This window comes from Excalfactoria chinensis, chromosome 2 (assembly GCF_039878825.1).
Source record: "Excalfactoria chinensis isolate bCotChi1 chromosome 2, bCotChi1.hap2, whole genome shotgun sequence".
Lineage (NCBI taxonomy): Eukaryota > Metazoa > Chordata > Aves > Galliformes > Phasianidae > Excalfactoria > Excalfactoria chinensis.
The window spans coordinates 120,433,994-120,460,667 of record NC_092826.1 but is presented as its reverse complement, the minus strand read 5'-3'; the positions used below and the strand labels follow the sequence as shown (position 1 = coordinate 120,460,667).

The following is a 26,674-nucleotide window of genomic DNA, read 5'->3' as shown; positions in this document are numbered from 1 at the left end:
AAGCATTGCTTTGCTGTGGCCAGCATCAGAGGTACCAAATTATTTGGCACTCAGGAAAGCCATAACTATTAATGTCTGTACCAGACTGGTGTGTCTTTGTACAGTGTTGTAATGTCAGTGACAGCAAATAATCGCACGGTTCAAATTGATATCGCCTTACAGACTTCTTCATAACTTTTACAGATCCTTTGAGACACGTGACAAGATGCTTTTTCCCTGCATCCTTTCAAACTTTGGCCAATGAGTGGGTTAAGTTGAACACTAACCACTAACTCATGAAACGTGGCTGCTATAAAGTCAGGAATACAGACATGCTTCTTCATTTTTGAGCTATGCAGCTCTCTTTGATGTTTGAATTATCTAGGCTCGTTCTTCTAAATAGGCTTTTCGTTTTTATTCTACTACACAAGCACAAGATAAAAGTAGTATCATGTAACTGATGTCGCTTCAGCAGTACGACAGCCATGATCTAACTGCCCACTTATATTTTAGGACTGAAGTTAAAGAAAAAGCAGCTGAGCTGGATGTTCTCAAGGATACAATGGCCAGGGAACAGAAGAAATCAAGGGAGTTACAGTGGGCTTTGGAAAAGGAGAAAGCTAAAATGGAACGCAGTGAGGAAAGGCGAAGAGAAGAGCTTGAGGTATTTCTTCCGTGATCCCAAATGCCCTGAAACATTAAGAAGCATGCATATTCTTTTGGTGAACGTTTAATCTTGACTTAGATTTTTCTCCAGTGTCTTCATGTTTTTGTCCGTGTTCACATCTTAAACAGCAACGTTATACCATCTAGAGCTGAAAAAATGAGTGGGGGAGGAGTGGGGAAAGGCATTTAAGCTAATAGGAATTTTACAACTATGTGAGTCATGTTCAATGCAGAAATATTCTGTTCTGTAGAATATGTTGAACAACTGTTAAAGAAGACACTGCTAACAGGGCTACACGTAGAACAGGTATCCTAGTAATCATTAAGACAAAAAAGAAGCAGCCAGTTCAATAGTATAGATTTATTTACATCTTGAAATCTTAACTTGGAAACTCCTTGCCACAGCTTTAGAAAATAAAAGGAGTTGGTTTTATCTACAGCTGTATCACGTAAAAAGCATTATTTTTGGAGATGACCTGATTTTAGAGTACAGACACCACCTAGAATATATGTTGAAAATCAGCTGCATCTGCAGCATTTGGTATATTGTCACATTAATTTGCAAACAGCACAACATGTTGAAGTATGTACAGCTAGCATTTCTGCAACTTGCAAAGTGTATATTGAATGGATTTCATCATTTTCTTTCTTCTGTTTTCTTATGGAAGGATTTAAAATTTTCACTTGAAGATCAAAAACAAAAGAACTTACAGTTAAATGAACTTTTGGAAGAGGAGAAACAACTGTCAAGTGATCTGCAACAGAAAATCGAATCCCAAGAAGCACTCAGTGCTGCCCAGCTGTCACGTGAACGAGGCCGTAATTCTGAGTTGCAGGTTCTTCTTGAATCAGAGAAGGTTCGAGCTCTTGAAATAAGCAGTGCACTGGAAAGGGAAAAGGAGCTGTGTGCTCAGCTTCAAAGTGCTGAGCATAAGGGGCAGGCTGGAACACCTAATCCATCTGAGGAATTACTTAAAGAGCTACAGAAACAAATGGATGAAAAGCATGACCGTATAGTGGAGTTAGTGAGTGAGATGGAGAAGTATAAACTGGAATCTGTGCAAGTGAGACAGCAAATGGAAAAAGAGAGGCAAATCCAGAGGAAAGCATTACAGGCAGAACAAGATGCTAACATAATTACACAGAAGAAACTCCATGAACTGGAGTCCAAAGTAGAAGACCTTCAGTGGCAACTGGGACAAAAAGAGCAAGAGGTTCATAAACTAAGGAATGAGACAAAGAAGTTGCAGGAAGTAATCCAAGAACTACGGGTGAAGGAGCAAGAGAGTGAAGGGAAAAAAGAAGCCAGAAGAACACCAAGCCACAATCAAAATGAGGTACGGTAGGTCTGAGAGCAGTGTGTGATTCTGAACTGTGCAATTTTGCTTTTAATTCTGTTGTTTAATTCCTGTTGTTTGTCACCGTGCCTTTAATCCATAAAATAGCTGGTGAACTACATGTGCCAAAATACAGGCATCAGAGAAAGGGGGAAACACTCTTGTTTTGCTGTCTGGAACTATGCACTCACATCCTCTGAGAATGAAGCTGTGGAGATGTGTAAGGAGAAGAGTGAGCAGGAGATATGTATCTGAGTGTATACATGCATTTTATATTTAGGTACAGTAAAAAAGAATATTCCCTTCATTCAGTCTCATGAGAAGAGCTCCAGACATGGTTCTTAATGTAAACTAAGGTTCATGAACTATGAATGGTCTTTGTAACATCAAAGCTGATCTCCCAGCAACTGCAGGAATTAAATGAATATGTAGTCTAACAGCATAGGAGTGAATTTGGGTAAGCTAACGAACAAAATAGAAGGAAGAAATCAATGTAGGAAAATAATTTCAGAATTCAGCCTAATGTTTAGTTTATTAGAAATTGGAACCACTGTTGCCAGTGAGCTTTTCTCCCTCATAAAGGGTTTGGGCAGTTTTGTAATGGTTTCTTAATGACCTTTAAAGCTCTTTAGAAACTTCCCTGTAAGATGTAAGTGATGATCAGTGGGTGCTGTGTGAATAGTCTGAAAGGAGGTGGTTGACAGGAGACTTGCCACTCTGCTGTCCATGTTCTTTGCCCATCCCGGAATCATTGCTTTCTCTTAGACAGCAGTTGTAGCCAGGAAGGACACTTGTGTCTTCATCAAATTTGGCTACTGTTTTTAATCTTCTGAAGCATTGGCAACTACCAGTAGTTTGCAGTAGCTGATAGCACCAGACATCCTGGTCAGACTTAGCTGCGAGCACTGTGATCAAGGAACAGTTTTCCTTTGGATCAGGTTGCAGTGGCCCACAAGGCATCTTCCCTTCATCAGCAGTAGACAGCATGATTTTCTGTCCAGGATCTGCCAGTGATTTCAAATAATGAGAGTCCTCCTGCTTGCTGTGACATTTACAATACCCTGATTTTGTTTTTTACCCCTCATTGGCACCTCACTGTCATTAAATATCCAAAGACCATGACCATGGTGGGTGTTTCCAGTCCCGTATCTCTGACTCTGAATTGGTCTCATGAAGCAGGCACAGCTGGTAAAGGAGCTGATGGTGTTTAAACCAGAAAGGCTGGAGGCTTCTGATCAGCTGAGTTTACTGAATGAATTCACTTCTTTAGATCTATGACAGCAAGATCTTAACCAAGAAAGGCATCACCTGGTACCCAATTTGGTAGACAAGCTGGACATGAGCCAGCAGCATGAGCTTGCAGCCCAGAAGACCAGCTGTATCCTGGGGTGCCATAGAGAAGGAGTAGCCAGCAGGGAGCACAGGAAAGACACAGAGTTCATGGAGTGGGACCTGAGGAGGGCCACTAAGATGATCAGAGGGCTGTTGCACGTCTCCTATGAGGAAAGGTTGAGGGAACTGGGCTTGTTTAGCTTGGAAAATAGAAGGCTCTGAGTAGACCTCATTGTGACCTTCCAATACTTGAAGGGAGCGTAGAAACAGAAGGGGGGACAACTATTTATGAGTGTGGATAGTGACAGGACAAGGGGGAATGGTTTTAAACTGAGACAGGGAAAGCTTGGATTAGATACTAGGAGGAAGTTTTCCACACAGAGGGTGGTGACACACTGGAACAGGTTGCCCAAGGAGGCTGTGGATGCCCCATCCCTGGAGGTGTTCAAGGCCAGGCTGGATGTGGCTCTGAGCAGCCTGGTCTGGTGGTTGGCGACCCTGCACATAGCAGGGTGGTTGAAACTGGATGATCTTTAAGGTTCTTTTCAACTCAGGCCATTCTATGGTTCTGTGAGTCTATGATACCACTCAGAAGTGGTAGTTGGAGTGGTACACTACAGCAGTAGAATAGTCACACCACGCTCCTTTCTCTGTCAGAATTATGATCTATAATTTTTGAGTGTATCTCAGAATTAAATGCTTCTACTTAAAAGCATTATATTGTAATATAATATTTTAATATTAATTTTATATATTATAAAAAGTGTTTTTACATAATCCTATTTTGATGTGCAGACTACGTGGGATACATCCAATGAAAGAACAAGAAATTGGGTTCTCCAACAGAAAATGGGAGGAGCTGAGATGAATGAATCAACGTACCCCACACTGACAGGAGGAGGAGGAGACCTCTCTGCAGCTACTGGAATTCTGGAGGCTGTGAGACAAAAGCTGCAAAGTGCATCTCCAAAGCTAAAGCAATTGGCTCAGAAGGCTGCTAGCAGGTTAGACCAGTCTTCAGCTGCTGATCGTGGTTAATAGCAACCCGTGAGCTAACACACGAGGTTTTAATCATAATTCACGCGCTGTAGCCTAGTCTTTGTGTTGCTCTGTTTTCATAGTACATGCTTCTATTTGCTTGAGATATGCTGTTAAACAGGATCGCAGAGCGTCCATCACTGTGCTCCTTCCTGTTCCATGTGGTCCTTTATAAGTTACAGCAAAATCGTTCTGTTGGCAAACTGATAACAATGAACTGAGATAGGTGTAGGTGGAAGATCATTGTAAAACAATTCAATAATTAAAAAATTCACAGTGGAAGAGGAAGAATGTAGAGGTTACTGCTACAGCTGTGCCTCTGTCATCGTCCCCCCCCAAAATCAGTATTTTCTAGTCACGAGAGCCAATTTAATTTATGTACCTAAGAGTCATTGAATGCCTTTGAATATGTGGGCATATCTCCAGTATCTGTGTTGATGTGGTTTGCTGAAGGCCCAGCAGGTGTTCACTGGGAAGTTGCTGCTCTGTTGGCCTGATTTTGTGGTAATGAAACTGTCCTTGTCATTTCAGGTTGCAGTTTGAAGCAGCAGATGATCAGGACTTTATTGCAATACAAAATGCTATTGAAGAAGTTATTTCAGAGCTGCAAAAACTTCCTGGGGTGTCCTGTCTGGAAGAGGTGAGAATGCAATGCCATAACTTCGGTGGGAGAGTTTGGATGGTGAGATGTGAGTGGAAAGCAGCACAGAGTTGTTGAAGCTGTGCTGACACGGCTCTGTACTTCATAGAGGAAAGTCTCCCCCAGGAGGTGCTGCCTTGGAGCTGGTGAAATGTAAACCACCTCCCCTGCTTTATAATTTGAATTATCTTAAACACTTTTAATGTGAAACTTTTCCACAATAATTGCTAAACATTGCTTTTCACACCTTTTTCTTTAGAAAAATATATTTTCCTTCCAGCAGCGTTTCCATAACTGAGGATACCGCTCAGTATTTCCTGGCATTAAAATCAACCTTTAGTATTTACTTCATTGTGTTGATACAAGATGTTGAGTGCAACTGCTGTGTATTTACCAAAGGAAATTGAGCAGTGTGTATAAAACCTGAAATGGAATGAGTGTTACATCTGTTACAAAGACCTGAACAGTATGTGGTTGTAACTGAGCCTGGCTCGATCTTACTTGCATTGTAAGCAAGTGTTTTCTGTGTGACTCGTGAAAATCTTCGGGCTTGTCTTTCTTTCTTCCTGGTTGGATAAATCTAAGCATAGTAAAAGAGGTTCTGCACGCTTCTGTGGTTGGAATAACTGAGATTTCATGAAGTATTCTGCTGTTAATATGGGATAAGCATGGAGAAAGCCACGTTGGCCTGTAGCTTAGATGTACAACTTCTTCATATAAGTGATGACGACGTTGTTGTCGTTGTCCATAAAAATATTTTTCCTGCAAACCAAAATATTTTAAAGTTGGCACCTCGGATGGAGCACACATGGTTTGGTTTTCTGTTTTCCTTGCAGCTGAAGTTGGCGCTGCCACCTGGGACTCCCTCCAGCTCCCTGACAGAGCGGCTGCTGCGGCAGAACGCCCAACTCACCGGCTTTGTCAGCAGGCTCAGTGAGGAGAAGAATAATTTGAGGAACGCAGTCATGAAGCTGGAGGAAGAACTGAGGAGATACCAGCACAGACGTACTTCTGGAGAACGTGTAGGTCTTCAGTGGTGCAGCTCTAGTGAAGCCCATGTAGGCATAAAAGCGTTGCGCTGTGAAGTAACAAAGAGCATTAGTGCTCATCACCTAAATGAGGGTGTTGGAGCTATCTGTCTTTCTCAGCTTTCTTCTACAAAGTGAATGGATGCTGGTTATTCTTGTCCTATGGACAAGGCATCCGGACTCACTGCTTACTGTCAAGTTTTTCATTTTAACCACCTTTGTTAACTTTTTTTTTAAGAATTCCATGTGCTGCTCTTTTTAATCTGCACCTCATCGCCCAGCTGGGCAGCAAAATAGGTCCAGATAACTCCAGCATCACTGAGCTAAGTTGGTCCGTTGCAGCGGATTTGTTTGGCCCTAGGATGTTGGACAGGCTACAAGGCTCCATGCACTGGAGGCATTAGGGTGCAGGGTGACCTCAGATCCTTTCTGTGGGAAAACGTTTGGTGTTTTTTAATCAGTAATTTTATGAGCTCTCCACCAAACCACCGACCAGAACGACACAGCTCGAGCTTTTCCAAACTGTCTGGTTCTAATACAGTTCCTTCTCCTCCAGTCTTCATCAGACGTTGGGGTGAACATCGATACGCTGGTTGCCTCTGAGAAGGAAAACTGGAACAGAGAAAAGCTGACACTGCAGAAGTCCTTGAAACAAGCTGATGCAGAGCTGTCCAAGCTGAGAGCAGAGCTCCGGAGTGAAGCTTTCCTCAGAGAACTGGGATCGGATACTGAAAATGTTCTTTTAAGGGTAGGGAGACTTTGTTGCCTGCCTAATAGCTGTGACTGGTTTGTTTCATTGTCACTTCAGTTTGGACCCTGCTTTTTCTGAGTTCTCTCTGCTTTTTCTAACGGAGCAGATGATAATTTTAGATCCAAATTTAACATCCTTACATACGTAACTCTGTCAGTTGTTATCCCCAACAAAGACAAGCAAGCACTGCGTTGTCCTTTTGCATGTACTCCATTTCTTGCTCCTCAGGTGGTTCCCAGATTATGATGCTGCATTCACCGGGTGTGAGCTGTAGCACAGGCTTCTCCATAGCAGCAAGAAGTGAATAATCACAGAGGAGCTGTGATGTCAAAAGTTATGACTGTACTCATTCGTGGAGCTTAGGCTGCTTCTTCTGTTTTCCATCTTGTAGAGAATTTATGGCAAATACCTCCGAGCTGAGAGCTTCCGGAAAGCTCTCATTTATCAGAAGAAATACTTGCTGCTGTTACTGGGTGGATTCCAGGAGTGTGAAGAAGCCACGCTGGCCCTCATTGCACGGATGGGTGGGCAGCCCACTTACACAGACCTTGAGATCATCACACATCATTCAAAAGGTTTTACAAGATTTCGCTCTGCGGTCAGAGTGTCCATTGCAATTTCAAGGTAAGCTGGAGGAAGTTCAGTTTCAGATGGATGTGTGCACTGAACCTACAGTGCCTCACATCCATTTACATACCTATTTTAATTGAGGCTTTTATTCATAATACTCTGCTGTTAAGATCTGGGGAATGTAACTGGGCAAAAAAGTACATTTGGTGCCATTTTAACATGCTGATGCCCTGCTCTTCCGTTGTTTGCTGTCCGTTCTGACTTATGCAGCACCTCTGGAATCACTGCAATTGCAGAGAATAAACTGAAAGCATCCAGGCTGGATGTGGCTCTGGGCAGCCTGTTCTGGTGGTTGGCGACTCTACACGTAGCATGGGGGTTGAAACTTGATGATCTTTGAGGTCCTTTTCAACCCAGGCCATTTGACAGCAGAGTTTGCAGAGGCTCTAGGGATGTGTCTAAGGAAGTTTTCTACTTAATTGTCATGTTTTTAGTCCCCATGTATTAATTTTGTTTGGCTTTCAAGAAAGTCTTACTCTTCTAGAATATAAAAGCAGAGTATTTGTTTAAATGACTGCTTCTTTTGGCCCAAAGTTTAGCATTTGTGGTTATTTTGTTTTTCAATTCCAGAATGAAGTTCCTGGTTCGTCGATGGCACAGAGTTACTGGTTCTGGTATCTTAAGCCTCAGTAGGGATGTCTTTAGCCAGAACACAGGTAAGCTGTAGCCCAGTAGTGACTGAAAATCGTTATTCTCAAGTCACTTTGCTGCTTAATGTAGGTGGCTTTGATTTGCATTGTCTTGTGCAACAACTGGGCTGCTGTGCCCCCTTCCTTTTGCCATAGTTGCTTGGATTAACTTGTTTCTGGTAGTTTCAATGTCTAACGTGACCACTTACCTGTTTGCTTTCTCTTCAGTCTCATTTTGCACTCTTGTGGGTGGGATTGTAAACAAAATACAACAAACAGTGTGTGTTTGTAAGGCAGAGGAATCAGAGATGTGTGGAGCGGCTGCCCTGTGTTTACACCACAGCACTAAGTGCCCTTTCCAAGCTCTTCACCAGCAGCAAACTGTTGCTTTTGCTGTATAATTAAATGAACGTGCTTTTCATTAACAACAAAGAACCCGCATCTTGCTAAACCCTGCTTTTGCAAAATGGAGACAAAAAACTTGCACTTAAAATTCCCAGTGATGTGCACAAGGTGTTACGGTTTTGTTTGTGTTTTAGTTTTCAAGGCGTTGGCTTTTCTACTTTTAGGTAATGAATTACGGCCTGACTCCTTCTCCAGTGGCATGGATCTCTATGGAGAACAAAGGCTTTCCTACAGGTCCCGATCAGACATGGAGTCTCCCAGATCTCCTATAAACTTCCAACAAAAGTAAGTTCTGCTCCAGACAACGATTCTCTGTCAGAACGCTGCTCAGCTGCATGAACGTGTCAGCATTTACTGATGCGGTTCATGATCTTTAATGCCAGAAGTTTCTAAACATTTTTTTTCCATAAGGAAATATAACCAAGTGCAGCTCAGACCTTTGATGGGCACTTTCTCATTGCCAGATTAAGGCCAATGCTTGCCGATGTTGCTGTTGTGCTTGCAGACAGCTTGCTGCTGTCTTCTTGGCCAGTGTTGGTCCAGCAGGTGAAAGTTCCGTGGGCTCCGAGCTTTCCCACAGATTGGATTCCAGTCATTTGGGATCTTTGTGTTTATATGAACCACCTCAACATCTGTAACCTTAGTTTGTGGCAATCATAATGCTTTACATAAAGAAGGTATTTAGTCTATTTTAGCCACTTTTGACTTTAATTTACAGAAAGCACCGAAGAAGGCCAGAATCCCGTGCGGATGGCTGTGTCCTTGTTTGCACAAGCTTCTTAATAGAAAAATCTACCACGGCTTCTGCTGCAGTCTCAGTAGGAATTTGCAGTCTTGTTCTCAGAGAAATGCAGGAACAGATCAGGTGCGGTAGAAAGAAAATGCAGTTGGGCGAGGAGGTTCTCCTGGGGGAGGCGCTGTGTTGTGACAGGACCAGGGACAATAGAAGAAATGAGTGCTTTACAGTAAGGGCGGTGAGGCAGTGGCACAGGTTGCCCAGAAAGGTGGTGGATGCCCCATCCATGGAGGCAGTCAAGGTCAGGCTGGGTGGGGCTCTGAGCGCCTGGTGCAGCTGTAGGTGTCCCTGCTCACTTCCAGTACCCTGCTACGTCTGCTGATTCTCTTTGATCTGAAATGTTGCTTTTGAAAAGCATCTGTGTTCTTCTGCCCCCAGGTTCCACAGTATGCATGCCGACCTGAACCCAGTCTCTTTCGCGTGTTCTCAGCTGCAGAACTATGATCCAGAAAGAGCTTTAACGGATTACATCCACCGCCTGGAGGCACTGCAAAGGCGGCTCGGCAGCGTGCAGTCAGGTATGGGCTGGGGCACAGTTCCAAGCCAGAAGGCACGTGCTGGCTCAGATGTCTTTGGTTTGGGGCACTTACGGCCTTAAACAGGAGGCTATTCTGTACTGCAGCGAGCGCAGTGAAAAGAAAATGGCCCAGCTGTTTGAAGGGAGGCCTGCAGAGGTGTGTGTCAGTAAGAGATTTGCAGTTTATTGGTGCCACGTTAATTTTCACCAGTCTGATAAATGTGTGATAAAAGGATTCTGTGCGTCTTTTGAAGAGGTTAAGTGAGGTGGGGAAAAACATACTCAAAAGACTTGGAGGGTTGTGGTGCGAGAGAAACTCCTTCTATCACTAGGACTGTAGAAGTGACAGCTTTTTTGTCCTGGAGATGATCATTTATTTATTTGCTACAAAGGGAATAAAAAAAATTGTCAGATCAATGGGGCCCAACTTATCAAACACGGGCTGAGTTATGGAAGGTACTGGGTTGAAGTCTTATTTTAGCATGAAATAATTTCCTGCATAAAGCCTTTCCCACTCATTCATCAGAGTGAATCTCGTGAACCCAGCAGTCATCTGTGAACCCGCAGCTCCTTATTCCGCATCTTTCTGTCTTGCAGCCTCCACCTCCTACACACAGCTGCACTCTGCTATGAGAAGATAATGCCCTCTGCCCGCCTCCATCGCTGGCAGCGATGTCCATGGATTGATTGCCTTCTGTAAACCCGTGCTCTTTCTATAACCCGTGTGCTTTCTATAACGTGTATCTGGTGGGACCAATACAAACGCGGCTGTACGATCGCATACAGTTCCATCCTGGCACACCCAGCAGACTGGGACGAAGGGAGGTTTATGTATATAGGCACTTCGTGTTCATGCAAAGAAAAAAAGCAAAATCATTAAATTACGTGTATATTTGTGGAATGCTAATTTAAATGATTAACTTATGAAGTGTGTATTTATCAAGGGGGTGCGAAGATGAAACTTGTGTATTCATTAAATTGAGCTCCGTTCAGAGAAGTTCACTTGCACTTTTTCTGGCAAGGCTACTGAAGTTACACGACTCTCCTCATATTTGCTACTGGCAGTGCAGACAGAATAGCACTTGTAGAGACCTATTTTTGTAACGGTAGAAGTTTTGGATTTTATGGGTATTTTGTCAAAGTACTGAAATAAAGACGACTTCATGCTTTTAACTGCGTTCTACTCTTGGGAAGTTCTTGAAATTGAAGAATCGCCCCCTTGTTTAGAATGGAAAACTCACTCCTAGGCGAGCTCCTCGGGGCTGTGGCAGCCACTTCTTTATTTGTCAGCAGTGGCAGAAGTGCTGCTGTGTGACAGGAGGACAGGTACAGGCCTGGTTTCTGCAGCCCCTGGCTGTACCTTCTGGGCCTGCGACAGAAGGTGCGTATGTGTGTGTCCCCCCCTCAGTCGCTGTCACTGATGTGCAAACAAGGGTCTGTAACAGCTATACTGGGGTTAGAACAGACTGATTGAGTGAGCCCTTCCTCCAGGGAGCACAGCAGGGACGGGGGGAAGCTGTGTGCGCGGTTAACTAACCAGCTTTGTACTTAGATGCGTTTTCTTTCATGTAGTTATGGATCAAAGAACTGGCAATGCTGAGCAGAGGAAACTTCCACAAGAGGTTTCTTTACAAATTTTAATCAAAATTCCTACGAGCTGGAGCTCACAACCATTTATCACCACCACTTGTGAACCAAACACTATTCAGCAGTCCTGCACGAGGCAACGCAAAGCGTAACAGCATTCAGCTGTTTCACTTCATGTACGGGTTACTTTCAGGTGAACGTGTTATTTACTTCATAGCGCTGTTGTCCTGTTGTTACTCCAGTGCTCACTCCAAGCTTTCAGAGGCGGCTGCTTTTCACAGTTCAGCTTAGAAAATTATTTGTAGCTTTCTGAAGCAAAGTATTTTACTGACACTCCCCAGTTAAACGTTTAAATGGCTGAGTTATAAAGCTTCCCTTTGAACACTTCTGCAGCCGCCCCTGCTCAGCTGTACAGTGATGGTTTGTAACAGCCGGGTTTAGGTGGGCACTGGGAGAAGCAGCCGGGATGTCACTTTGTTCCCTTTTCGATCTGTGACTGTTTCAAAGCAGGGCACGTAACGTTGCCCTCAGTCCCACCTTCCTGATGGACGTACTGTTGTTGGGCACAGAGCTGAGGTACGGTCATAGCCCTCCGTAGCTGGGGAAAGGCAATCGTCAAATGTTTCCTAAAGCAAAGTTGGTGTAAAAACCATTTCTTCACTTTAAAGGCGGGGAGGCATGCACCTTACCAGTGTTACACACATAGATGATGGTTTTTCTTACAAAAAAATCACCGAGAAATGGATAGAAGAAGCAGTTACACACAGCAACACTAAACAGTGTGGGGAAGTGAACAAAACAGATGCAAAGAGGGTGCAGGCCTGTTTCTACACTGTACACAGAACAGTTTCCATTTGCCATTCATTTTGTCACAATTATTTCATCCAAAGTCTGTTAGTTTGCACAATTCAAAGTTATAGCTCCAGAACTTACAGTGACCTCCTCTTATATCTGATAACCGGGTTATTAGGTGTGTGTATCATGGTTGTATAATTTATACTTGGAAAGTAGTCATTGACGAGATCAAAGTCATACAAACGAAGCAACGTGGACCAAATAGTCTTGATCTGAAGGTAAGCGAAGTTCTCTCCAATGCAGCGATGACGGCCTAGGAGGAAACCCACACCAAGCAATCAGAACACCGCAGTTCTGTGATCGGCCCTGACTACGGCTTCACTTGGAGAACGTTAATGGACTGTAATTGCTTCTTTCTAACCAGCCTGAGGCCCCGATCCTACAGACGGACCATTGTGTAACTTCTCACTTCTTGTTTCCATCAAGCTTTCACTGCAGAGAACGTGGGACATTTTGAATGGGATGGGTGGTGGTGTCCCGTTTTATGCAGAACGCACCCATTTATGCAGCGCTGAGGAGTTTTGTAACATTCAAGAAATGGCACTGACTATAATGGTATCGTGGTCACATTTGCAAACTGTTTTGGCAGTTACGAATCTCTACATAAATTTTCGCTGCCTTAAAAAGTTTTCATATTATGAGGCTTTTTTACCATGACTTTGAGAGACTTGAATAAACTCAAATACAACATACGCTGACGTAAGGATTTCTTGTTATTATTACTCTGAGTAACACATGCAGGCATCACTATCCTCTTCAATTCTTAACAGCCCATTCACACTACAAATCTCTGAGGGGAGGTTGGGTTGAGGGGAGCGCCACTGCTGGGCAAATGCTTGCCTTCTGCCAGTGCTACTTACCAGCACCAAATGGAATGTAGGCAAACTTCTCCCCAGCTGCCGGGTTGTCCTGGAGATAGCGGTCAGGCTTGAAGTCCAGGGCGTCCTTCCAGGAGTCCTTCAGGCGTTGGTTAACGGTGGGAGACACGCAGACCTGATGGCCGGGGGGAATGTTGTATCCTGCGACCGTCTGCAAGGGCAGAGATGAGGCTCACATATCCCATTTGTCAGTTCTTACTGAGAAATGTTACTTTCTGTGGTTATCTGATGTTGAGCTGTTTTAAATTACAGCTTATCTAAATTCTAGCTCCCATCGTGTTTTATCCTTAAATAAAAAGATAAATCTGGAGAGGTACCCATGGGATTCAAGCTGTCACACAATGAAGTAAATGCCTGTCTGAAGTACACTGTACCATTTCATTTGGTCACTGCTGGCTTGCTGCCCTTGTCAGCAGAGCTGGAAGGGATTGGGGCAGACCAGGCAGTGCAGGACTTTGCCCAGTCAGCCATAAAAACCACCAAGCAGTGAGATTCCACCAGGGACGTTAGATCCAAAAGTGCACTCACCTGCGGAGTTTTGGCCAGTCTCATCATGGTCATTATAGGAGGTCTAAGCCTTAAGGTTTCCTTTAGGCAGCGATCTAGCAAACTGAGATCTTTGAGCTGCAAATATAAAGAAAATGATATATCAAAATACAGCCGAGTTCATTCAATTATTATTTTACACCATTTAGAAATAAATAACTGAACCAATAAGTGGCTCTTGTTTACATGTACTTCATTTGCTACCCTGACTATTTTCCCTTTGATTCAGTTACGACTAGTCGCTGTTCCATCTGACTAACCCGTCCTACAGGTGCTTTCTGATGCCTAACTAAAGAAAGAGATCACGCCACATTCCATCCCTCCTTTGTGCAGCTCATTTTCTAAATAGAGCTTGTAGGAACTGCAGTTTCCACAGTAAATGCTGAATAAGAAATGGCAGCAGGCTGAAAAGTACCTCCAGAGAAAGAGAAGGAGATATATTGGCAAATGGTGTCACTATTCACAAGACTGCTTGTGAAGATGATGATTCTAAGACAAAGCATACGATCATACCGTCCATTTTGAAACATCTATCTAGAAGCACAGTAACATCACGAGGAATGATGTAACATACAAACCTGGTCGTAAGTTAATGGTGGCAAATCATCTCCACAGACGGCTTTCTGCTCTGCGTAGCACTGATCCTGGATCGCTTTGTCTCTGGCTATGAAGAAGCCCAGCCAGGCACTGGTGGTTGAGGATGTGTGCTGCCCTGCCAGGAGCAGCCCAATGAGCATCCCAGCTATCTCGTCATCTGTCAGCGGGCGGCCATCCCTGCATCAAAGGGGATTAAGTCAGAGCTTCATTCAATCAGCTTTCCAGTTACAGCAGTGTTTACAATTTCTCCTAATTTACTTCTTTCTTCTCCTCTTGCATTGCCCACTCTACATTCAGCAGCTAAAAGTCTAGGGGCAGGCAGAAGAAGGAGCCATGGTAGGCAGACTCAATGGGAGCCTTGAAGAAAATGGTTACAGAAAGCCAGCAACAAGAAAGGAAGCAGAAGCAGCAGCCTAGTGACCACTGATGGTGATCTCACAAGTCAAGATCAGCATTTATCATTAGGTTTTGCAGGCTGTTTTAGGAACACCACTAGGATCAACTGCTGGCAATGAGAAACACAGGGCATGAGAATATTGCTTAGTTTTGACAGAATGTTCTAAACAGCTCAAAGCTGAAGTAAAACATCTCTTTATTTTCCTGTAAATTACACGTTCCCGACCCCACTTTGCTTACTTGTACGTAGCATCAAGTAGAGTTTGGAGCATGTCATCCTCCTTTTCCTCAGCACTCCGACGCTTCTGGATAACCTTGTAGAAGATGTTCTTTATTTCTCTGTGTGCTCGATCTCGACGCCTGCAATTCAGATCACTTCTGTTAGCAACTTTGTAAGAAACAACATGAAATCCTTGTAGGGACTGATGGAATTGTCTGGGACAGCTTCAACACAAAAAATAGGGGAGAAAGAAAGAAAGAAAAGAAGAGGTTGAGATGAAGTGCTCAAGTTGCTACAATCTTCTTCCTGGTACCTGAAGCTGGGCAGAGGTGTCCAGGTTGGCAGAAGCCACGCAGCATGAGTGAAGCCCCCATCCAGGTCAGCATACAGCTGAGCCACCTTCTCATTCAGTAAGCTTCTTATTTCTTTCCCATGCAAGCAGTGACTTGCTGTCAAGATGATCAGTTCTGAAAAGGCTTCAAACAGGTCTGAGAAAAGATGTGGAAAAAAATGTTACTGAAGATGCACATTAGGCAAGACATTACATTGTACAGATTATCACTCATTCAAATCTTGTAGAAGGGGAAAATTAAGGACCCCCTTTCTTTCTTTCATACGCTAACAATTTTAAAGCCAGTTTTAGCTTGCTCTGTCCGTAAGAGGAAGAACTTGATTTTGAATTTGTGTGGTTTTAACCAGGTCTTTCAATGAGTACCATTCTAATTACATTGCTCCACTTCAACTTGTTTTCTATGTTCCTGTTTCTAGAGTGTTTTCTAGGAAAGCTGTTAACCCTTCCAAAGGAAACCATGCAGCACAAGCTCAACCCTTAATGAACACAGAAGTCTCAGAAAACCTTGAAATCCAAACCCATGTGTAACCAGGTACCTTTGCAGCTTACTGAATTATTTCTCAGTATTTCTGTCACTGCAGGTTTGCAACAGTACTGGTGGGCTGTGACTAGCGGGCTAGTTGGGAAACATGGGTAGGAAGGAGAAGAGCTGCACTTACATCACACTAAGCTCACCTTATTGCTTTGGAGATAACAACAAACTGAGATCTCTGACACAAGGTCCAGGAAGTCAGAGCTGTGTCTTTTCAAAGGGACTATAAAACAGGCTGAGCTGACTCACAGCATGCAAAACCAGCACGATTCAGCCAGGCAACACGTATGCTCTCTACTGTCAGACTAAGCAAATGCAAGTAGAATTGTCCTTTGTTCCTGACAATGATTTTCTGAGCACCTTTATTCTCCAATAGCATTAAATCTGATGAAACAAAACCTGTGTTTGGCACGTTCTGATGTTCGGTACAGCTTTGCCCTACAGCTCTTTCAATATCACAGTAAAACATTTACACAAACAAACTGTTGCATCCTGCATCAGCCTTCATCCCTTCCCAGAAAGCCTAAGTAACAATGCATCTGATGCTGCTTACTTCTTTCTCCACTCTCTCCCCAAGCTTTGAAATATTCCTTTGTTTCTTCTTCTATCAGAGATACGTGCTGCTTAAACTGAGCAATGTTTAGCCCAGTCTTGAGCATCTTCTTCTGTTCCAAAAATACCTAGAGGAACCAAAAGGGAAACAGTCAGTAAAATGTTTGTCGTATTCATGTGATTAATAACTTCACATCCCTTGTACTATAAAAATAGAGAAGAGTGAAAAGGAAATTAGGACTGTTGAGTACAAGAGTGCCCTCCTCCTCCTCATCCTCCTCTCCCACAGGAACTCCTCACCACTGGCCCAGAGATGCACCTCGCTTTTAGAAGGAGCCTGACCTGGGAGCACAACACAAGCTATTTGCCAGGGAAGCTTCACATCCTTCTCCACTATTTTTCTGCAGATAGACTCGTAGCTGCACAGCACCATGGACAACTGACCAAGGATTGCCTTCCCACCAAGGGCTTTACACTTAGTGTAAAGTTATTTACAAAACAGAAAGCAGAAAAAGAAAGGTTGCTTTGCAGTAATTTCCTTTATCAGAATGCAGTGGCAGAGCAGTGGTGCTGGCATGTTTTCCCTTGCAGCATGGCAGCCCATCTCTTATCTGGATGAAAAGCATGCAGTAAGAACACACCACATCAGTGCACTGCCTTCCAAAACCATGCTGCAAGAAGTCTGGAGGGAGAAGACAGAGAGGGAACGTGAACTGATACACAAACAATGCATATCTACACACATAATTATCACTCAAAACTGATATTCTAACAAGCAGTCAGCTCCGGGGGGTGGTTCTCCTGGAACACAACCAAAAAGACACTTTCAGGCTGTAGAGAAGGAGACAGGATTCTGCAGTCTGCTGTTCCAGACAACGTGCATAAGCACAAGAACAGCCAATGCTCTCTCAAAAGGAAGACCTCATGTTGCTCATAAGGGAAAAGGAAACTGCAGTTAGTGACAGCCTATATAAGCCCATATTTCTGCTCATTTTCTATTTAAAATACATACCGCGTTAGGGACATCGTAAGCCACTCCCTTCCCAAAGACTGGTGTGGTCAGCCGGGAGTACACATCCTCTGCATTCAAGTCTTCATTTTTACTGTTGAAGAGCAGTGCTGCAGCATCGCTGCCCAGCAGGTACGTAAACGTCTTGCCAACCATAGTGAAACTGAACACAGGTCCATACTGAGAGAAAAAACACCCGTTTGTTTTCCATAGGAACCCAAGCCATGCAGCCGTTATCTCTTTACAAGCTTCTACAAATTACTTCTCTTAAGAAACACATACAGACCGCATAAAAAAAGTTAATCAAGTTGAGATTTGAGCTTATGGATATTTTAGACAAGATAAAACATGCTGGACTATCTTAGTTTACTGGATGGATTTACGGCTCTACTGTCTCAGTCCATTTCTTGGGGCTATTCCAGTTCCTGGGGTTCCATACCCCTGCTCTTCTGGTAGAGCTGAGCACCTCAACATCCATACAGTCACCTGCAGAGGTGTCAGATCCATCCCAGCCTGCTCAGACACATCAGCGCAGGGCACCAATCAGCACAGAGATCAGTTTCCAATTAAAGCAAGAAATAACACCTTGAATGCAGCTTTTAAACCTGTGTGTGATTCAACTCTGAGCATTACCCAAGGACCTTTTAAAGACTGAGTCACGAGAGCCGTTTCAGGGAACACAACTATTTCTGTAACACCAATGCACTGCACACAAAAAGATGTGAAGCCACAGCCTCCTGCACACATCACACTCCACATCTGAGGAAATAAGAGGGAATTCACTGTGAACGGACCCCAACAAGCACACAGCAATGCTGTGGCGTTGCCCGGCCACGCGGGACAGCTCACCTTGTCATAGGCGTTTTCCAGAAATTCAATAGGGCTCTTTCCAAACGCTATGGCGTGTCCGAGGAACGGGATGCTTGACGGGATGTGAGGAGGGTGGTTCTGCAGAGGAAAGAAAAGCAAATATAGAATTTACTTCGCAGTAACACAGCACTGCATGCAGCCACACAAGAGCCTTGGTGAGGAAAAAAAAGCCACTTCTGATGACAGATGATGTTTTACACGAAGGCCAGGCCACGTTTCAAATCACCTCCGTCAGGTCGCAACGCCGCCCACCCGCTCCAAGAGCAACGCCAGAATGTACCGGGCCGCTCCCCGGCACAGCCCGACACACACAGCCCGGCACACACAGCCCGGCACCACCCGTCCAGGGCAACCGGACGCAACCCCGCGCCCCCCGCACCTACCGTCCGGTCGGCTCCGACGTGGCGGCGGTAGCCCAGCTGGAAGAGGTAGCCGAGGCTGAGCGCGAAGGCGGAGGCGGCCAGCAGCAGGGACAGCGGGTTGCCGACGGCGGCCCTTTCCAGCAGGATGCCGCCCACCTCCGGCAGGCTCAGCATCGTCCCGCGCTCAGCCGGCACCGACCGGCACCGACCCCGAACCGCAGCCGCGCGTCGCGGAGGCGTGTCCCTCGGCCGGGCGGCACATCCGCGGCGCTGGGCTGATCTCTGCCCATGTGACGACTGCCGGCGGCGCGGCCAATGGGCGGCGGCGCATCGCGGGGTGACGGCATCGGCCGGGCTGCGGCGGCCGCCATTGGGCCGGCGGCGGGGCGGGCCGCGCGGGGGGGCGGTGCCGGAGTAGACGGGAGCGGGCGGTGCGAGGGGTGCGGGGTGTGCCGGGGATGTAGGGAAGAGCTGCGGTTACAGAATAAAAGAAGCCCGGGAAGGCGACGAGAAGCAGCGAGTGGTACAGATAACGAAGGCTGGGAGGGGGTGGCTTCCCAGGGCAACAGAAAGATCCCAGAAGGTCCCAAGAACAACTTGAGGGAGGCAGAGAGCATTTGGTTCCCCTATTTCCAAACACAAACCTCCCACACGCTGCACCAGCTGGGAAGCAGCACGTTTCTTCCTGCTCTGCACGGCTGCTTTCAGGTGAGGCAGAGCAGTAACAGCACTGGAGCTCAGTGCCGCTGTACGCCTTCAGAATGCTTCCTCTATTTCCATACGGCCTCAGAAAACACTCAAAAACTGGTGCTGAATAACAGGTCAAACCCACAAACAAACGTTGTGTCTGCTCATAAATGCTGTTCAGGCACTGAAACAAGGAAATCACAGCAGCAACTAAAATAATTTGTGGTAGATGCACTGAAGTCTACTGACATAAATAAGTGCAGTTTGGATTCTTTTTTAAACGAGTGATCTTTACAAGATGAATCCAAGATTATGAACCGCTTCCAAATACACACGGAGCTCTCATGATGATGGTGTGATCAACGTGATAAGAATGAATGGGGAAATAAAAGAATGATGAGACAAACCTTAGTTCCCTTCCTAAGTACTGCTTGTACATCGCGCGTTTAGAACGTCACCGAACGCAAAAAGAGCTTTAAAGCGTTCGCCTTGTTGGTGAGGTGATGCATGCCTGTCATTACCAGCACTCTGATCAGCTTCTCTATCATTTCATCGTATGTTAAGGCTTGGTTTTTACTGATCCAGATGTCCAGCGCCTTGATCATTTTCTCTTTCAACTTAAGAGCCCTGTTTGGGAAAAGAAGTTGTGAAGTGAACATCTGAGAAAATAAAACACTTGTAGATAGTTACTGCGTTTTACATAGAATCACAGAATCACAAGGTTGGAAAGGACCTACAGGATCATCCAGTCCAACCATCCTCCCATTAGCATTGCTATCACAAGCCACTAAACCAGATCTCCTAGCTCACTATCCAGATGCCTCTTGAACGCTGCCAGGGACAGTGACTCCACCAGCTCCCTGGGCAGCCATTCCAGGCCTGACCACTCTCTGAGAGAAAGTTTTTCTTTATATCTAACCTAAACCTCCTCTGGTCCAACTTGTGGCCATTTCCTCGGGTCCTGTTTGTTGCCTGGGAGAAGAGGCCAAACCCCTCCTCATCACAGCCTCCCTTCAGGAAGTTGTAGAGTGCACTGAGGTCTCCCCTGAGCCTCCTCCAGACTAAACAATCCCAGCTCCCAGTGGTTGCTCCTCATAAGACTTGTGCTCCAGACCCCTCACCAGTTTTGTTGCCCTTCTCTGGACACATTCCAGGGCCTCAGTGTCTTTCTTGTAGTGAGGGACCCAAAACTGAACACAACACTCAAGGTGTGGCCTCACCAGTGCTGAGTACAGGGGGAACAGATACATATATTCTGTATTTAACCGATGTACTGTGAATTCTGTAATCAAAATACTGTGTATTAACTCCATAACATCGTAATGGAAGGGGAAATGGGAAATGTAAAGTGAAAAGGTACTGTTACAAACAGCTGTCCCTAACCTGGCATTTTGCAGAGTCTCAACGTCAGCCTGGCCAAGCTGTAGTTTCTGGCAGAAGAATTCAAAATCTTTGGAAGGAACATTGTCAGCAATCATTTCCATTATCTTGCGTAATATTTTCTCTGAATGTAACCATATAAAACATATAATTAATAATACAGAAACGTGTATCTTTTCTATCAGATGTTTTGTAAATACTGGTTATCCGCTTCAGGATTTTGTTATCTCCCCAACACCATTTCCAAGGTGATGTCTCCATGGTTGGACAGACAACCATCACCATTTTGTCCCTGACAGCCCTTGGGTGCTTTTCAGTCTCTTCAGTTTGAAGCAGCACAGCTCCGAGCTCCTTTTGCTTGAGGTAGAAGAGCAGGGTGTGCTTCCACAACATACACCATGAGTTAAAGGAAGAGTAAACTGGGTTGTTTTGACAACACTTTTTATAGTAATCAACTGCCTCACAGCTCCGCTCACCATCAGATGAGAGTGAAGCAGGTTGTCAGAACAACCGCACATATCTGAACTGCTCACGGATGCTAAGAATACCATTTTTGCTCTCCCTTCTGTTGACTGAAAACAAGCGTTAAAACTGACAAGAGTTTACTGCATTTATACAGCTTAAGGTGAAGCAGCGATTCCAATACTCTGTTCTCTTTGATCACAGTCAGGTTGTGAAAGGGCTACTTTGGGCTCAGCCGAATCACTGCGGCGTCAGGAAATGCTGCATGAAACAGGCACCGCTCCCTCCAGCCGGGGATAATAGCAGGGCGTGCTGGAATAAGGGTCAACGTCGAAAATCAGCAACGGGAATGGGTGAGAGCAACGGACTGCCTCCCAGTGACCCGGGAGTGTAACAGCAGGCAGGCAGCGCCTCCTGGGCTGAGAGGTGAGACCAAGGCAGTAACATTTTAGTCAAGAGCAAGTATAGTGCAAGGATAACATCCGATAGGCCTTCAGTGTATCATGGTTAATGATGATGTGTAGGCAGGCCACAGAGAAGCCGGGATACAGGCAGATATTGAGATTTTGCATCCTCAAGAGCTGAGAAAGAGCTAGAGTAGCTAAGAAAGGAGGAAGATGCTATTCTACTCTCAGTACAAATCACCCCTCTGATGGGTGGAGTTGAGGTGAACTTAAGATTGTGTATTTCATTTAACTGAGTCTGGCTTTGTGATTGGAATACAAGAACTCAAGACCTCGGTGTCAGTTTTCAGCCGTCAGCTTCCATTTCTGATCCAACAATATCATCTTAATTCTTAAAGCAGTTCCCTTATCAGTGACACCTACAATAATACAATATAAATCTTGTTTATATTATGCCTGTACGGTAAGAACATGCACACTAACCATCATCTCAATATCGCTGATAGTAACAACAGTCAGTGAGGAACTGAAATAGAACTAATAATGATATTGCCTTCTGAAAACAATGGAGTTTCAGCAGCCACTGCATAAGCTGCCTTTAATGCACAGAAATACCAGTGTTTGTTCCCAACATACCATCTCTTTCATCAGCACTTTCCAGATAGCATAGAATGGGATGTAATTGCTTTCCTTTACATACGTCTTGTAGTGGTTCAAACAGAGAATTTCCATCAAAGTTTATGTCTTTCAGCAAGTACATGTGACGAAGGCCAGCAGGCAAATATCTCAGCCGATTTTCTGTTGGAATACATAAACATACTTAATTTCATCTGAAAAAAAAAAAAAAAGGAGTGTCCTTTGTCCAGAAGATTTTACATGATTTTAGTCAGAAAATATCTGAATACAATTGCAAAGAAGCCCAGCTGTCTGTGAAGCACAGCAGGTGGGCAGGAGGGATCACCTCCAGGGATACCTCAGCTGGTGGTGAACACGATGCTTTTCCAGACAAACAAGACTCCGTTCCTGTCTCTGCACAAGAGAGCCATGAGGTTCAGGGTGAATTAAGCACAGTGTGGAACACTGTAGCTGTGCTCGTGTAGCTGTGATAGAACTGAGATAACATGTTGTGCAACCCTGCTTCACACCCATCTCTGTCACAGCATCTCTAACAGCCACTTGGCAACCTGGTAAATCAGCCACCAGAAAAGGACAACAGACTGTACTGTAGCAGTGATACTGAGTGGACATCTGGACACACAGATACACATTCGTTGCAACAGAAAAATGTCAGCCTTGCACACGACTGAACCCAGCACAATGAACTCTGCAGTGATCGGTGCTTTGTGTATCTTACGCCTCTCTTTGTCTGATGATCACACACTTGCAGGAATCACGACACTTGCACAGGTTTCAGACAGGCCTCCCACAACATCCGTGTTAAAAACACTACATTTAGTTCAGTGCTAAGATTTTACTAAGAGGTTGAATGCTTGATACTTACCACTAAGATCAAGGCGCTGCAGATTTCCTAGTGATGTAATAGATTGGGGGAGCTGGATGATCTCATTGTTATTAGCAATTAAATGGACCAAATCCTTCAGTTCCCCTATGCTGTCTGGTATTTCCTTTAACGCGTTATGAGAGATGTCAAGCTCCCTCAGGGAAACCAGTTTGGAAAGCTCCTCTGGAATTTTAGTTAACTGATAAAAATAAGAACACAATTCATTTATTTATACACAACTATTTCTCCTCCATTAAAAAGTTCAAAGGTAACTTTCCTGCAGGCAAAATCACATTCCTTAATTTAACTCTAAATGCCATTCTGTCCATGACAAGCACTACCTGCATTTTTAATGGCAAAAGGATGTCTACGTTTCCTCAAGGAGATTATTCTGACCTGTTCCTTAGTATATGTAAAACAAAACTATTAAACTTTGGATTTCAGAAATGTGAAGCAGTTTTCTCTGCTATTAGCAATCACAGAAGTAATATAGCTTTCCTTCTTTGAGTTAGTGAAAGCTTAATGAACTTGTGAGAGGTATGACACAACTGGAAAGGCTGGTTCATTTAACAGAGGAATCTTGGAGGCAGGCTTATCTATCACATTTCCAGCTAGGATGGAAAGTATCTGTATCCTATAGCTCTGATATTAAAAATTGGTAAATACAAACATATACTTTCCCCTTTACAAACTATCTTTCTGCTCTACTCAAACACGGGAGCTTTAACTTGTTAGGAAACTATTTATAACCATTTTTCAGCATGACAATCTGCACAACATGAGGTTTTTAAGCTAAAGGAAACGTTCTCTTACCTTCAACCCATTCACTTGACACACAGTCAATTTCTCCAGTGATGAAAGATGACATATTTCTGATGGAAAAGATGCAAACTGGTTGTTTGATACATTTAAGTCTTTAATCATTTCCAGTCTGCTGATCTTTAAAGGAATAGTCTTTATGTGATTATTTGAAATGTCGAGTGTTTTTAAACCCTTCAAAGAACACAGTTCTTCAGGAAATGAGTCAAACTTGTTGTGGTGCAGAAGAAGAACCTGGAGAGCCTTCATTTCAGATACCGCTGCTGGCACGCTACTGATTTCATTCTCGCTTACATCCAAGTAGACCAGTTTTGTGAGGCTGCACAAGCATGCAGAAAATGACGCCAGTTTATTCTTGTTTAATTCTAGATGCTCCAAATCTTTAATGCCAGAAATCCCAGGTGTTAATTCTGAAATAGAGTTGCCACTAAGATTTAAGTATTTAAGATCAGGCAGCGCACACACCACATTTGGAAACTGAGAGAGCTTATTATTGCTGAGGTCAGCTTTGGTTATCCTTATACAAGTTTTTAATTCGACAGGGATGTATGTTAATACATTTCCAGAAAGCTCTATTTTGGAGAGGTCTTTTAACTGCGATATTTGTTCATCCAGTGAGTTCAGTTGATTCCCACTTAAAGAAAGCTCCTGTAAATGTTTAAGTCTGTGAATATTGGCAGGGAGCTGGGTTAACTGATTATCACACAGGATAAGATGTGTCAGCATAGTACAGTTGCAAAGATTATCTGTAATGCTTTTGAGTGCATTCTTTGAAAGGTTCAGAAATGTAAGTTCTCCCAAATTCTCCACTTTATCTGAAAGAAACTCCAGTTTGTTATCATCAGCTCTGAGTACTTTCAGTTTTGTCAGCTGGAAAAGCTGCACAGCCAGAAATATAAGCTTATTGTGACTGATTGAAAACTCTTGTAGTTTCTTGAGCTCTTTAATATCCTTCGGTAAACTCTGAATGAAGTTCCCACATAAACTGAGATTTTCTAAGTTAGGAAGGTAGCAGAGAACCCTTGGAAATATTGAGATCTGATTGGAATCGATGTTGAGTACCTTCAAGTTGTCCATGTCAGCCATGGCATCTGGCAAAGTTTTCAGCTTGTTCCCAGCAAGCTCTAATGTTTCAAGGCTTTTCAACGCAAAAGGAAATTCATCAATGCTGTTGTGATTGAGAAAGAGCTCCTTAATATTTACGAGCTTGGGCAGTTCTTCGGGGAGGCACGATAACTGGTTGTGATTGACATTCAACACTTTCAGTTTATCAAGCAATGATATTTCTGGTGGCAGCAGCGTCAGCCTGTTTCTTTCAAGTATCAGGACCTCCAGATTAGACAGGTTAAATGTATTTAAGCGAAGCGTTTTTATTTCATTGTTCTGTAAGAGCAAGGTTTTTACATCTTGGCCTTCAGAAGCAGACAGAGGCATGTCCTGGAGCCCTTTATGGCTCAGTCTAAGTGTGAAACTCCTTTCTTTCGTAGGCGATAAAAACACTGACCTCTTCCCAGCACTTTCAGCATTTGCTGCTGATGGTGACAAGCCTGGTCTGGAGTCTCTGAAAGCACCTGCAAGTACTTGCTCTCCAGCATCTTTGTCAGCTGACTTTAGCTCTTGTTTTCTCACACCTGTTTCCGCTTGAGGCCCTTCCTGTGAAATTTCACTCAAACTTTCCACAGCTGGGTCAGCTATTCCAGCAGCTTCTGATAAACGCAATGATTCTTCCCTGGCACCGTCACGGGTAGTGCTGTGGAAGCTCTCCAGTTCTTCTATATTTAGACCACCTGGCGTATCATCTTCCTTCTCCAGAGACATTGTTCCTTACTAAGTCTCCATACACGAGTCCCTCAGACGGACTTACCTTTTTGCTCCCTAGCTTTGGAGCACACCCAAGCTAAGCTACCAACATGGGGAAGCCTCGGTGTTTCCAGAGGAACTCTTCCCGGTCACTAAAGCAGCAGCAGCCGCCCAGACCCGCCCGAGGAGCTTCCTCAGGACCTCCTCAGGAGTAACGCCGCCTCCCCTGCGCCGCGGGCCGGAACAGCGCTGACCTCGAGGCTCTCCCTGCAGCCCCGGCCCGGCCCGGCTCGGCTTTATCCGGCGCAGCAGCCGGCGCAGCGCAGAGCCCGCTCCCTCAGGGCGGCCGCCCGTTGCCGCGGCAACCCGCGGTGCGGCGCCTCCCGTTCGGCGCCGAGGAGCGGTTGCGCACGCTGCGCCGCAAGAGGGCGGCTCGGCTGGGAGCGGGGCTGGCGGCCGTGGCGGTGCTAAGCGGCTTGCTTTGATGACTGCTGTCAGGGTACAGAGCTGGGCCCGAACCGCAGCCCCTCCGTTGAAGGCCGGGCACGGTTTTGCGGCTGTTCTTTATTAAGTTTCGCAGCGATTCTGCCGGTCGGCCTCCCGCTGTGCGGGCTGCCCCTCACTACGTGCATTTTCAGCTGCCTAGCTGGAACGCACCAGAGGTCCTCGCTTGGTCACCTATAAAGTTCAACTGTTAATCTAAAGCATGCTTACGGTGATCAGCTTGGATAGTTTTATCTCCTGCTTACAAAAGCAGGATTTTCAGACCTACCCTTCTTGCAGCTTTTTCAGTTCTACTGTCGATATAGAGAAAGCTGGTAGTGGCCCACAGCGCCACCTTGCTCTCTGCTCCCATCACGTTTCCCCACCCCCCAATAAAAGGACAACGCTCACCCCCCCTTGTTCCAACACCACAGTGGCATCTCCTGTCTGTCTGCCAGCAACCCGCCCAGACTCAGAGTCCCATTATTCCAATCCATTCCCGAGTTGTTCCCAAGGCACGCAGTGAGGTGCTCTGTGTACCTTAATCTGCAGTCACCTGGAACACTCCCCGTGATCCTATCTCATGATCCTATCTCATGATCATCCTACAGCACTTGCAAGGATTACTCAACCC

At 44.8% G+C, this 26,674-nt stretch overlaps 3 protein-coding genes across 7 annotated transcripts in view; 1 reads left to right on the top strand and 2 right to left on the bottom strand.

Annotated features, from left to right (window-relative positions):
• The window catches only part of AKAP9 (A-kinase anchoring protein 9), a 97,108-nt gene extending 84,220 nt beyond the window's left edge, over positions 1-12,888 (top strand). For all 4 annotated transcript variants that reach the window (XM_072329045.1, XM_072329043.1, XM_072329042.1 and 1 more), the window contains 11 exons: positions 493-643; positions 1,314-1,982; positions 4,110-4,318; positions 4,884-4,992; positions 5,829-6,014; positions 6,577-6,768; positions 7,163-7,395; positions 7,972-8,057; positions 8,600-8,720; positions 9,610-9,749; positions 10,346-12,888. In XM_072329045.1, the coding sequence (XP_072185146.1) occupies positions 493-643; positions 1,314-1,982; positions 4,110-4,318; positions 4,884-4,992; positions 5,829-6,014; positions 6,577-6,768; positions 7,163-7,395; positions 7,972-8,057; positions 8,600-8,720; positions 9,610-9,749; positions 10,346-10,389 (2,140 nt within the window). In that variant the 3' untranslated portion in view covers positions 10,390-12,888. The remainder of the gene's footprint in view (positions 1-492; positions 644-1,313; positions 1,983-4,109; positions 4,319-4,883; positions 4,993-5,828; positions 6,015-6,576; positions 6,769-7,162; positions 7,396-7,971; positions 8,058-8,599; positions 8,721-9,609; positions 9,750-10,345) is intronic.
• CYP51A1 (cytochrome P450 family 51 subfamily A member 1) lies at positions 11,372-18,803 on the bottom strand. Its single transcript, XM_072329049.1, has 10 exons — positions 18,526-18,803; positions 18,122-18,220; positions 17,276-17,452; positions 16,265-16,391; positions 15,141-15,315; positions 14,848-14,967; positions 14,193-14,388; positions 13,597-13,692; positions 13,051-13,219; positions 11,372-12,443 (listed from the first exon to the last, which is right to left on the bottom strand). Exons 1-10 carry the CDS (start codon positions 18,676-18,678, stop codon positions 12,265-12,267), a joined length of 1,491 nt encoding a protein of 496 aa, XP_072185150.1. The 5' UTR covers positions 18,679-18,803; the 3' UTR covers positions 11,372-12,264.
• Positions 18,804-19,349: 546 nt separating this feature from the next.
• On the bottom strand, positions 19,350-25,912 carry LRRD1 (leucine rich repeats and death domain containing 1). Of its 2 annotated transcripts, XM_072329047.1 has the most exons (5): positions 23,752-25,909; positions 22,939-23,137; positions 22,074-22,235; positions 20,575-20,695; positions 19,350-19,818 (listed from the first exon to the last, which is right to left on the bottom strand). In XM_072329047.1, the coding sequence occupies exons 1-5, from the start codon at positions 25,573-25,575 to the stop codon at positions 19,638-19,640; spliced, it is 2,487 nt and encodes an 828-aa protein (XP_072185148.1). In that variant the 5' UTR covers positions 25,576-25,909; the 3' UTR covers positions 19,350-19,637. The 2 variants fall into 2 exon arrangements, with proteins under 2 accessions (XP_072185148.1, XP_072185149.1); XM_072329048.1 differs by lacking the exon at positions 20,575-20,695 and having other exon boundaries at positions 19,410-19,818; positions 23,752-25,912.
• Between the last annotated feature and the right edge of the window lie 762 nt (positions 25,913-26,674).

What these genes read in the sequence shown, in the direction of transcription:
- LRRD1 (XM_072329047.1), bottom strand. Translation starts at nt 25,575, where the DNA reads ATGTCTCTGGAGAAGGAAGATGATACGCCAGGTGGTCTAAATATAGAA. An exon ending in GTCAAGTGAATGGGTTGAAG is followed by an intron (nt 23,138 to 23,751) that starts GTAAGAGAACGT and finishes TATTTTTATCAG; the next exon opens with TTAACTAAAATTCCAGAGGA. An exon ending in GCAGCGCCTTGATCTTAGTG is followed by an intron (nt 22,236 to 22,938) that starts GTAAGTATCAAG and finishes GTATTCCAACAG; the next exon opens with AAAATCGGCTGAGATATTTG.
- CYP51A1 (XM_072329049.1), bottom strand. Translation starts at nt 18,678, where the DNA reads ATGCTGAGCCTGCCGGAGGTGGGCGGCATCCTGCTGGAAAGGGCCGCC. An exon ending in CTTACGATGTCCCTAACGCG is followed by an intron (nt 16,392 to 17,275) that starts GTATGTATTTTA and finishes TGGTTCCTCTAG; the next exon opens with GTATTTTTGGAACAGAAGAA. An exon ending in ACACCTCTGCCCAGCTTCAG is followed by an intron (nt 14,968 to 15,140) that starts GTACCAGGAAGA and finishes TCTGAATTGCAG; the next exon opens with GCGTCGAGATCGAGCACACA.